Genomic DNA, 12,238 nt, shown 5'->3' on the forward strand with positions numbered 1-12,238 from the left:
CCTAACAGTCTAGCTCTCAAATCAGAGCTGATGGGAGTCAGGAGAGATTGCATCTCACCATGAACCCACCCCGTCAATAACCCAATCTATGTTATTTCCTTAGTTTTTGAGTATTTGGTTGTAATGAAAAAGAAAAGCAGTGTTTAGACTCTGTGCACCAAAGTGTTCCTAGACTGTCCAGCCCAAGGAAATGATGATGATAGCTAACATATTATTATTTGCCAGGCACTGCCAAGTACTTAAGTACTTTGCATGCATCATCCCACTCAGTTCTCCCCAAAAGCTCTATTTGTTCTTGCTTTTATTATTTCTACTTTACAGATGAGGAAACTAAGAACTGGATAGACTGACTAACTTGTCCAAAGTTATACTCCTAGTGCATGATAGAGCTATATTCAGTCTAGGCTTTCTGACACCAAACCCCTATGTCCCATGAATATGGATTTGCACATTAATTTGAATTGAGAATCACATTGAGCTATGTAAACCTATTTCTCTCTTCTTGCTTTGTTTTCTAGGCTGATTTCATCCTCAGGGGATGCAGGTAGTCTGGTATTGGCTGATGGAAAAGGAGATCTGAAGTGTCATATCACAGCAAACCCATTTAAGGTAGATTTAGTGTCTGAAGAAGAGGTTGTGATGAGCATAAACTCCCTGGGCCACTTGTACTTTGAGCACCTGCAAGTTCCTCTCAAGAAAAGGTATTTTTGCACATTACTTGGCATAAGAACATAAGAGGGGTGCTTGGGTGGCTCAGTCAGGCGAGCATCTGACTCTTGACTTTGGATCAGGTCATAATCCCAGAGGCATGAGATCAAGCCCCATGTCAGGCTTCATAGTCAGCATGGAGTCTGCTTATGATTCTCTCTCCCCACCATCCTCTTTCTCTTTAAAACAAAGCAAAACAATGTCAGAAAACTTGATCATGATTATCAATTGCCTAAATAGTTGATATATCACCATGAAAACTTAGTTCACCTTATTTACTGGAATATTATTTTGAGAAATTTCATCTTTTCACCCATGCAAATAAATGCAGGCTTGATGACAAGAATGATTCGCAGACTTTTGCAACTTGACCCTCCTAACACATCCCATGTGTTTAACTGATGGCATTGTCTACTCTTAAAAAGCAATCTCTGTTGAGAACTGATAAATGTTAATGTGAACTGATATGTCTTCAGAACTTCATTTTAGGGGGTATAGCTCAGGGGTAGAGCATCTGACTGCAGAACTTCATTGTATCCCCTTAAAATAACTTCAATTAACTTACACTTGAATAATTTCCAAGAATTATCTGGAAACAGTCACTCGATCAAAGCTGTTTGTATGAGGGTCACATGAACTGGGAGATAGTAATAGGGGAAGATTCTTCCATTTTTTTTTTTTTACCAATATTGTTTTTAAATTCTCCAGTCTGTAGCTCTTTCTATTTTTATCCTAATAGTTAACATCTTATATGTTCTGTAGAAAGCATTGAACATTCATTATTGCCACACAGTGGTTTTTATATTTAAAAACCTTATTTTCTCAAAACAAACATACAATATAAATCTTATTTTTTTTTTATTTTTTTACATTTATTTATTTTTGAGAAACAGAGTGAGACAAAGCGTGAGCAGGGGAGGGGCAGAGAGAGAAGGAGACACAGAATCTGAAGTGGGCTCCAGGCTCTGAGCAAGCAGTCAGCACAGAGCCTGATGCGGGGCTCAAACCCACGAACTGTGAGATCATGACCTGAGCCGAAGTCGGATGCTCAACCGACTGAGCCATCCAGGTGCCCCAAATCTTGTTTTCTTATTACAGAGATAGTTTCTGTTCATTATAGGAAAAATAGAAAATATTGAAAAGAAAAATTTAAATACCCATAATTCTGCCGCTTGTTAGTACCTTATGAATATTCAATTATTTTTTTTAACTGAAAAATACTAATAGCATAACAAATACCTGTAAACCCAGTACCCAGGTTATTTATATTTAAAATATTTTTTCTTTTAATAAACTCCCATTATTTTGGTTTTAGAGGTGATAACCTAAATTGGGCCTTAATCTTTTTAGAATAAGCATATGCTACAAAGGAGTATATAGTGAAAAATATCCTCACCATTTGTCCTTGAGCTATCTAGTTCTATCTTTGAAAGTAATCAGTGTTTCCAGTTTTTTATGTATCCTTCCAGAGATAATTTATGTCCATCCAGTAAGATATATATATTCTTTGTTTTATCCTTTCTTGACACATATGATACCACCTTTATACATTATTCTGCACTTTGCTGTTTCTTCTTTACCAATTTGATAGTTCCTAATTTCTTTAAAGCAGGTATATAGTTTCAGTTGCATGCTTACACAATGATTCATTTAGTAAATTTCCTCTTGGTGGACTTTAAAATTATTTCTAATCTTGTTTTACAGCTACTCACTTCATGGATAACTTTATATATGTATCATTTTGCATACATGCAAGGATATACATAGATGAGTCGTAGAAGTAAAATTGCTGATCAAATGGTTTGTGAATTTGTAGTTTTGACTCGTGCTGCCAGATCACCTCCTATAGAAGTTGTGAACTAGTTTGTATTTCCACCATTTACATTTGTGTTAGGAAAATCAGATTATCCACCTGGAAAAATTTTTAAGTTAGACCCAAGCCTCGCAACATTAGGAAAAATGAATTCCAGATGAAAAAAATCACAGAGTAGGAACATCTTGAGCTTACCTCCTCCCACACACACATCCAAATCTACAACTACATCACTTCTCGGCCTTTTGGCTAAGATCAAGTGTAGCAGCTGTCCTTAACAGTTTAATATCTGCTACACCCTCAATGTGAGGACAATGCAGTATATTAAATGGATTTTTTGGAACTAGGAGATGGAATAGGAGCTTGCTCCATCCACTTCACGCATTGACCTGGTATTGGAGTACCTTAAGGAACAGTGCACCTACCCCTTGGGTGGGGAGTAAAGATTGTACAAAAAAAATTCTACAACTACGCGTAGAAAATGGTCTCTGAGAATGAACTAAAGACTAACAACAGAACATACAACTAAGGATATAAAGAAAAAGACACATTAAGGTGCCAGGTAGGAGGAGCAGAGACATGGTTTATTTAGTCAGGTTCCACATCCCCAGTGCAGCAACCCACAAGTGGGAGGGATATTACAACCAGAGAGACCTGCCCTGAGGAAGAAGAGGCCTGAGTCCCACATGAATCTCCATATGCCAGGGGACCTGCACCAGGAAGACAAGCTCCCCTAACATCTGGCTTTGAAAACCAACAGGGCATATGTCCAAGAGAGTCAGAGGGCAGTAGGAAACTGACACACTGCTCTTTGATGGCATGTGCACAATCACACCTGCTCTGAGTGCCAACACAGAGGCAACCATGTGAAAAATCCCTGGGTTACATGTGAAGGAAATTCACTAATTTTAGGGGATGTGCCAGAATGGCAGGTATCTGTGGGAATGTCCTCCAGGGACAGATGCACTGATGGGTACCATTTTTCTTACTCCTTCTACCTAGTTGGCCCAGCATTAGTGGATATCAGTTCTGGCACTCTTTACTATGCTAGTGCCACTCACCCCACCCCAGTGCTCCCCTGAAGACTTGTCCCACCCAAGCCACCTCCCAGCCTAAAGACCTTCTCAAGTGTTTCTGCACCCTGGCATTCCTGGCAGGTACTTTAGCTCACATTAGAGCTCCTGCCAAGCAGCCTCCAACCCCAGCACTTGCAGTAGGCAACCCCAGCTGGGACCAGAACCCCTCCTCGGCACCTCTGCCCAAGGAGGTCATCCCCACACGCTAGAACACCTACAGCAGTCACAGCTGGACCCTGCAGCAAGCCAGGCAGGAGACATGCCCCACCCACCAGTGCACTCACAACTGTCATTGCCAGGCCTCACAGCCAGCCATGCCAGGGACCAACCCCACACACCAGCATATTCACAACGGTCACAATCAGGCCTCTCAGCCAGATGGGCCAGGGGCTAGCCCCACTAACCAGTATGACCATAGCAGTCACAGCCAGAACTCACAGACAGTCATGCTGGAGGATAGCCCCATACACCTGTGAGTTTGCACCAGTTGCAACCTGGCCACAACAGGAAGGTGCACACAGCCCACACAGGGAATGCTCTTGGGGCACCTGACCGGGGTGACGAGGGTGTTTGCGCTACTGGGCCCACAGGACACCTTCTGCATAAAACCACTCCTTCAAGATCAGGAGATGTAACTGATCTGCCTAATACATAGAAGCAAACAGAGACTTAGGCAAAATGAGGAGACAGAAGAATATATTCCAAATGAAAGAACAAGACAAAACTTCAGAAAAAGAACTAAACAAAACAGATAAGCAATCTGCTTGATAGAGAATTTAAAGTAATGTTCTCCAAATTCAGGAGAAGAATGGATGAACACAGTGAAAACTTCAATAAGGAGATAGAAAATACAAAAAGAACCCATCAGCTGAAGGATAAAATAACTGAAATGAGAAATACACTAGAGGGAATCAGCAGATTAGATGATGCAGAAGAACAGATCAGCAATCTGGAAGACAGGTAGTGTAAATCTCCCCATCAGAACAGCAAAAAGAAAAAAGAATTTAAAAAAAATGAACATAGTTTATTTATTAAAAATTTTTATTTAATAATTTAACTTAATTTTAATTTAATTTAATTTTAATTTAATAATTTAATTTATTAAAAAAACTTTTTTCCAATGCTTATTTATTTTTGAGAGACAGAGAGAGACAGAGTGTGAGTAGGGAAGGGACAGAGAGAGAAGGAGACACAGAATTCAAAGCAGGCTCCAGGCTCTGAGCTGTCAGCACAGGCCTGATGCGGGCCTCGAACCCACAAACCATGAGATCATGACCTGGCCGAAGTCGAACGCCCAATCCACTCAGCCACCCAGAAGCCTCTAAAAAAAATGAGCGTAGTTTAAGGGACCACTGGGACATTAAGCATACGGACATTCACATTATAGGGGTCCCAGAAGGAGAAGAGAGAGAGAAAGGGACAGAAACTCTATTTAGAGAAATAATGGGGGGTACCTGGTTCTTTGAAAAGATAACAAAATTGATAAAACTTTATCCAGACTCATCAAGAAAAATAGAGGGCCCAAATAAATAAAATCAAATGAAAGAGAAGTTACAGTCAATACCACAGAAATAAAAAGGATCATAAGAGACAACTACAAACATTTACATGCCAGCAAATAGGAGAACCTAGAAGAAGTGGATAAATTCCTAAAACATACAGCCTTCCAAGGCTGCATCAAGAAAAAATAGAAAATGTGAACGAATTGTGAGTAATGAAATTGAAACAGTAATCCAAAAACGCCTAGCAAACAAAAGGCTAGGACTAGACAACGACTTCATAGGTGAATTCTACAAAACCTTTGAAGAAGAGTTAATGTCTGTTCTTCTCAAAATATTCCAAAAAATTGAAGAAGACTTAATGCTTCCAAACTCTTTCTATGAGGCCAGAATTGCCTTAATACCAAAACCAATACCAAAAAAAAAAAAAAAAAATTAATTACAGGCCAATATTCTTGATTAACATTGATATAAAAACCCTACACAAAATATTAGCAAACCAAATTCAATAATGCTTTAAAAGAATCATGGACATCATGATCAAATGAGACTTATTCTAAGGATAAAAGGATGGTTCAATATCCACAAATTAAGCAACATGATATACCACATTAACAAAAATAAGGATAAAAATCATTTGATTATCTCAGTAGATGCAGAAATGGAATTTGATAAAATTCAACATCATTCATTATAAAAAATCTTTCAACAAAGTTGGTATGGAAGGAACATACCTCAACATAATAAATGCCACGTATGGCAACCCACAGCTAACATCATACTCAACAGTGAAAAGCTGAAAGCCTTTCCTCTTAGAACACGAACAAAACAAGGATGCCCACTCTTGTCACTTTTATTCAAAAATACTGGAATCCTAAACACAGCAATAAAACAAGAAAAAGAAATAAAAGCCCTCTAAATGGGAAAAGAAGTAAAATTGTCACTATGTGAAGACTACGTGATATTGTATACAGAAAACACTAAAGATTCTACCAAAAATAAACACATAAATCATTTTTTTCTCTTTTTTTTTAAACGTTTATTTATTTTTGAGACAGAGAGAGACAGAGCATGAACAGGGGAGGGGCAGAGAGAGAGGGAGTCACAGAATCTGAAACAGGCTCCAGGCTCTGAGCTGTCAGCACAGAGCCCTACATGGGGCTCGAACTCACGGACCCTGAGATCATGACCTGAGCCGAAGTCGGACGCTTAACCGACCAAGCCACCCAGGCGCCCCCACATAAATCATTTTTAAAAACTCTTTGAATTAATAAATTAATTCACTAATACAGGATACAAAACAAATATACAGAAATCTGTTGCATTTTTTATATACTTATAATGAACTATCAGAAAGAGTAATTAAGAAAACAATCCCATTTGCAATTGCATCAAAATGAATAAAATAACTAGGGTTAAATGTAACCAAGGGGGTGAAAGACGTGAACCCTGAAATCTATAAGACATTGATGAAAGAAACTGAAGACAGCACAAGTAAATGGAAAGGTACACTGCTCATGGATTCGAAGAATTAATATTGTTAAAATATCCATACTACCCAAAGCGGTCTGCAGATTGAATGTAATTTCTATCAAAATACCAATGGAATTTTTCTCAGAAATAGAACAAATAATCCTAAAATTTGTACAGAACCACAAAAGATTCCAAATAGCCAAAACAATCTTGAGAAAGAAGAACAAAATTAGAGGTATCATGTTCCTTGATTTCAAAGTATACTACAAAGATACAGTTATCAAAACAGTATGGTATTGGCACAAAAACAAAACATGGAGAGTTTTGGAACACAATAGAGAGTCCAGAAATAAATACATGCATATACAGTCAATCTTCAACAAAGGAAGGAAGAACATACAATGGGGAAAAGACAACTCTTCAATAAATGGCGTTGGCTACTAGGTATTTAACCAAAGAAAACAAAAACACTAATTCAAAAAGATATGTGCAGCATTATTTGCAGTAGTCAAGATATGGATGCAACCCAAGTGTCCATCCATAAATGAATGGATAAAGAAGACAGTGTCTACACACACACACACGCGCGCGCGCACAATATTACTCAGCCGTGAAAAGGGATGAAATCTTGCCATTTGCAACAACATGGACAGATCTAGAAGGTACCATGATAAGTAAAGTCAGTCCGACAAAGACAGATACCTAATAATTTCACTCGTGTGGAATATAAGAAGCAAAACAAATGAACAAATAAAAAGACAAAAAAAAAAAAAAAACAAAACAGACTCTTAAATACAGAGAACAAACTGGGCGTTGCCAGAGGGGAGGTGAGGGGGGGATGGGTGAAATAGATGAAGGGGATTAGGAGTATACTTATTGTGATGAGTACTGGGTAATGTGTAGAAATTGAATCATTATACTGTATACCTCAAACTAATACGATACTGTACATTAATTTTACTTGAATCAAAATATATTTAAAAATGAATCTAGGCACAGACCTTACACCCTTCACACACCTGAGGGGCTCAGTCAGTAAGCGTCTGACTCATGATCTCAGCTCAGGGGCTTGATCTCAGGGTCATGAGTTCAAGCCCTGCTTTAGTCTCCACTTTTTAAGTATTAAAAAAAAAACCCTCAAAATAGATCATAGATCTAAATGTAAAATAAAAACTATAAAACTCCTAGAAGATAACAGAAGAAAACCTAGATGACCTTGGGTATGGTGATGATTTTTTAATATACCACCAAAGTCATGATTCACGAAAGAAATAATTGATAAATTAGGCTTCATTAAAATTAAAAACTAGGGGTACCCGGGTGGCTTAGTCAGTTGAGGGTCCAACTCCTGATTTTGGCTCAGGTCATGATCCCAGGGTCATGGCATTGAGCCTGCATTGGGCTCCACACTGAACATGGAGACTGCTTGAGATTCTCTCTCTCTCTCCCTCTGCCCCTCTCCCTGGCTCATGCTCTATCTCTCTCTAAAATAAAATTTAAAAAAACTTTTAAAGATAATAAAAATAAATTTAAAAAAATTAAAAACTATTGCTCTGTGAAAAACAATGACAAGGAAATAAGAAGATAAGCCACAGACTAGGAAGAAATACCTGCAAAAAACATATCAAATAAAGGACTGCTATCCAAAATATACAAAAACTCTTAAAATTCAACAGTAAGAAAGTGAACACTCAAAAATGTACAAAGGGGTTGAACAGAAACCTTACCAAAAAAGATAAACAGATGGCAAGTAAGCATATGAAAAGATGTTCAACATCATATGTCATTAGTTAAAACAAGAAACCATTACATATCTGTTAGAATGACCAAAATCCAGAACACTGGTAACAAAATGCTGGGGAGGATGTGGAACAACAGGAACTCACATTAATTGCTGTTGGGGCTGCAAAATGATATAGTCATGTTGGAAGACAGTTTGATAATTTCTTACAAAACTAAACATACTCTTACCATATAATTCAACAATCATGCTTCTTGTTATTTACCCAAAGGAGATGGAAATCTATGTCTACACAAAAACCTGCTCATGGATATTTATAGCAATTTTATTCATAATTGCCAAAACTTAGAAGCCGTCAGGCTATCCTTCAGTAGATGAATAAACTATGGTACATCCAAATAATAGAATATTATTCAGTACCTAAAAGAAATGAACTATCAAGCCATGAAAAGACATGGAGGGAACTCAAATGCAAGTTTTACTAAGTGAAAGAAGCCAATCTGAAAAAGGCTACCTACTCTATGTTTCCAACTATATAAAATTCTGGAAAAGGGAAAATTATGGAGATAGTAAAAAGATCAGTAGTTTCCAGGGGTTAAGTAAGCCAAAGGGATACCTAAGCAGAACACAGATTTTAAGGGCAGTGAAATTACTCTGTATGATACTACAGTGGTGGGTAAATGTCATGATACATTTGTCAAAACCCATAGAATGTACAATGCCAAGAATGAACCCTAATATAAACTATGGACTTGGGGTGATAATGATGTGTCAGTGCAGGTTCATTGATTGTAATAAATGTAGCACTCTGGTACAGGATGTTGACAGTGGGGGAGACTGTGAGTGTGTAGGGACAGTTGGTCATATGAGAACTCTACACTTTCTGCTTGGTTTTGCTGTGAACCTAAAACCATTGTAAAAAATAAAATTTGTTAATTTTTTTTTTTTTAATTAAAAGGCACTGGGGATACCTGGGTGGCTCAGTAGGTTAAGTGTCCACTTCAGCTCAGGTCATGATCTCATGGTTTGTGGGTTCCAGCCTCGCATGGGGCTCTGTGCTGACAGCTCAGAGCCTGGAGCCTGCTTTGGATTCTGTGTCTCCCTCTCTCTCTGCCCCTCCCCTGCTCACGCTGTCTCTCTCAAAAGTAAACAAATGTTAAAAAAAATTTTTTTAATGAAATAAAATCAAAAGGCAACATACTAGTTGTCTTAAATTTCACCACAAATTTTTAACATGTATAAGAATTCAAAAATTAATATGCATCTATAGGAAGAACTTATACAAATCGATAAGAAAAAGAGGAACACGCAAATAAACAATGGGTGATACAAACTGCAGCAACATATATTAACATGATGAATATCAAAATTTTTTAATATCAAAAAATTTTAAGGCAAAGCCAAATGTGCGTTTGAGGACTCGTACACTCGTGGGAATGGAATAAAAAACAGCAAGGGAGTGATTCCACACAAAACTTGGTAAAGCGGTTCCTCTGAAGAGCACAGCGAGGAGATGGATGATACATTTGAGGAGAGGCGCTATGATGCCAGACGAACAAGTCTGTTGCTTATGTGGCTTCGTAGTCGTTACTTTAGTATTCATTTTTAACCTCTGAACTTATATACTCTTCTATATTCGTACTGTATTTTACACTAAAAAAATTAATGTATAATGAGGGTGAATAGACAATTCACAGAAGAAATAGAAATGCCATTTAATGTATACAAAAGCACTTTACATCATTAATGAAAGAAATTCAAAGTGAAATGCATTACCTTGTCTAAAATTTTAGACTGCCAACGATTTTTGTTTTTATTTTTAGATTTTTTTTTAATCTTTATTTTTGAGAGAGACAGAGACAGAGTGAGAGTGGGGGAGAGGCAGAGAGAGAGGGAGACACAGAATCTGAAGCAGGCTCCAGGCTGTCAGCACAGAGCCCGATGGGGGGCTCGAACTCATGGACTGTGAGATCGTGACCTGAGCCGAAGTCAGACGCTTAACTGACAGAGCCATCCAGGCACCCCTGGCAACGATTTTAAAATTGTATAAGGTCCAGTATAGTTAAGAACGGGGAGAAATGAGCACTCAAATCCACGTATGCCCGATAGTTTAAATTGTTACAATTAAATTGGAAGACAGTGCATTATGTTGCTTTGTAGGAGGTTAACATTGGAGAGAGGGGAGCAGTGTTCCACCTTGCTTGCTTATATTTTGTTTTGATATTGTATTATGTATTACATGTATAATAAAAAACTGATAAAGTTTTTTAAGGGTTAATAAGAAAATTCAAACATATTACATTTTAACAAATCAAGCTATTGGATTAATGTTCATCATAAATGTTCCTCAATTTCATAAACTTATTTTTATAATTATTTTAATAAGTTAAAAGACATAATTTATGGGGTCTCAAAAGTTAGAAATTAAAATCTTTATCATTGAACAAAATTCTGTTAGTCTTCCCTTGAGTAAAACAACTTTATTTATATTAAAACAGAGCTACCAAAGAAAATAAGGAGGACACATCAGTTGACGCTTCTCAGGTAATACAGATTGAGCAATTTATCTTTTTTTCAAATCTCTTTCACCATCAGTATGTGGGATATAATTGTTCTGTTCTTCCCTTCTTCTTACAAATGGGTACTTGATAAATACTGCATATAAATGAGACCGTCTATCTCTTGCTCACCTTATTGTTTCATTGATTCATTCGTCTACTCGTGTATTCATTCATTCATAAAACAGGTAATTCTTGAGTGCCTGCTTTTGTGCCAGCTCAAAAAATTATGCTAGGCAAGAAGAATCAGCCATGAATAAAACAAATCTCAACCTGTCCTCAGGAATCTTAGAATCTAATGGGAAAGACAGACTCTGACAAGTACAAGCATGAGGAGTGTTACAAAAGAGTGCTATAGGAGAAGATAGCAAGGAACTTGACCAAGATGAGGGTCAGGAAAGACCTCCTGTAGGAAATGACTTAACAGCTAAAACTGATGCATGAAGATACATAAGCTAGTCAAAAGGTGGAAAAACACTATTCCAGATAGAGGGGATTTCATATTCAAAGAGCTTGAGGTAGGAAGGAGCACATTTGAAGAAATTTAAAAAATATATATGTATATATTTTAGCAGGAAAAAGAAAAGCAAAGGAAACAGTGTTGTGTTAACAAGGCCAGAGAGATAGGCAGAGACAATTCAGTGGAAAGTCTTACAATAATTCTTTTAGTAGACAAATATTTGTTGAGTATTTCCTATATGCCAGGCACTGTTCAAGGAATTGGTGAGATATCATTGAATAAATCAAAGTCCCCCATTACCGTGAAGCTGGCATTCTTTTATGTCTTGTTAACCTTTTTCGACTTAGGTAACCTAAGAGCAAAGGAAAACTATGGAAAGGTTGTCAGCAGCAGAGATACATGGTCTGATGTCTGTTTTTAAAGGATTATTTTAGCTGAATTATGAAAAATGAATATCCCAGAAATCTTCTCTTTATCCAAAGCCACATTCATCTTTGAAGGATCCCTGACAGTAGGTATGGCCACCAGGAATAGTGAAACATATTTCCAGTGCAGTAAGGACATGCTTCTTCCTCTTGAGGACTGACCCATGCTGATGAATAGGAGAGAATATATTTTTTCCATTTCCAAATAGAGAAGGACAACTAAGACATAGCCTTAGACAGTTTTGTGACAATATGTCAAATCAGCTGAGGGGAGACCTCTAATTAGATAGCTTAAATAGTGGTTTTGCATCACAGATGCAAAGAATCTGCTGAAGGCTATGAGCCTTCGCTATAAAACAGAATTTTTATACTGTTTGAGGGAGTTCACAAACTCTAAAGGCCATCCACAGACCCCAGAATAATAGTCCCTACAATAAGAATTCAGATGTGATTTAAACACACACACACACACACACACACACACA

At 37.5% G+C, this 12,238-nt stretch overlaps 1 protein-coding gene and 1 non-coding gene across 10 annotated transcripts in view; both read left to right on the forward strand.

The window, feature by feature from the left end:
• GANC (glucosidase alpha, neutral C) overlaps positions 1-12,238 on the forward strand; it is a 76,231-nt gene that overhangs the window by 18,290 nt on the left and 45,703 nt on the right. For all 9 annotated transcript variants that reach the window (XR_005795786.1, XR_005795787.1, XM_040492386.1 and 6 more), the window contains exons 5-6: positions 519-701; positions 10,809-10,854. Coding sequence is in view for 7 of the 9 variants with exons in the window: in XM_040492386.1 (XP_040348320.1) it covers positions 519-701; positions 10,809-10,854 (229 nt within the window). In the remaining 2 variants the exon portion in view is untranslated. The remainder of the gene's footprint in view (positions 1-518; positions 702-10,808; positions 10,855-12,238) is intronic.
• LOC121042149 (U2 spliceosomal RNA) lies at positions 2,751-2,947 on the forward strand. The gene has a single exon (XR_005796007.1). It is a non-coding gene; the product is annotated as a U2 spliceosomal RNA (small nuclear RNA).

This window comes from Herpailurus yagouaroundi, unplaced genomic scaffold, assembly GCF_014898765.1.
Source record: "Herpailurus yagouaroundi ecotype Mexico unplaced genomic scaffold, PumYag 184, whole genome shotgun sequence".
Classification (NCBI taxonomy): domain Eukaryota; kingdom Metazoa; phylum Chordata; class Mammalia; order Carnivora; family Felidae; genus Herpailurus; species Herpailurus yagouaroundi.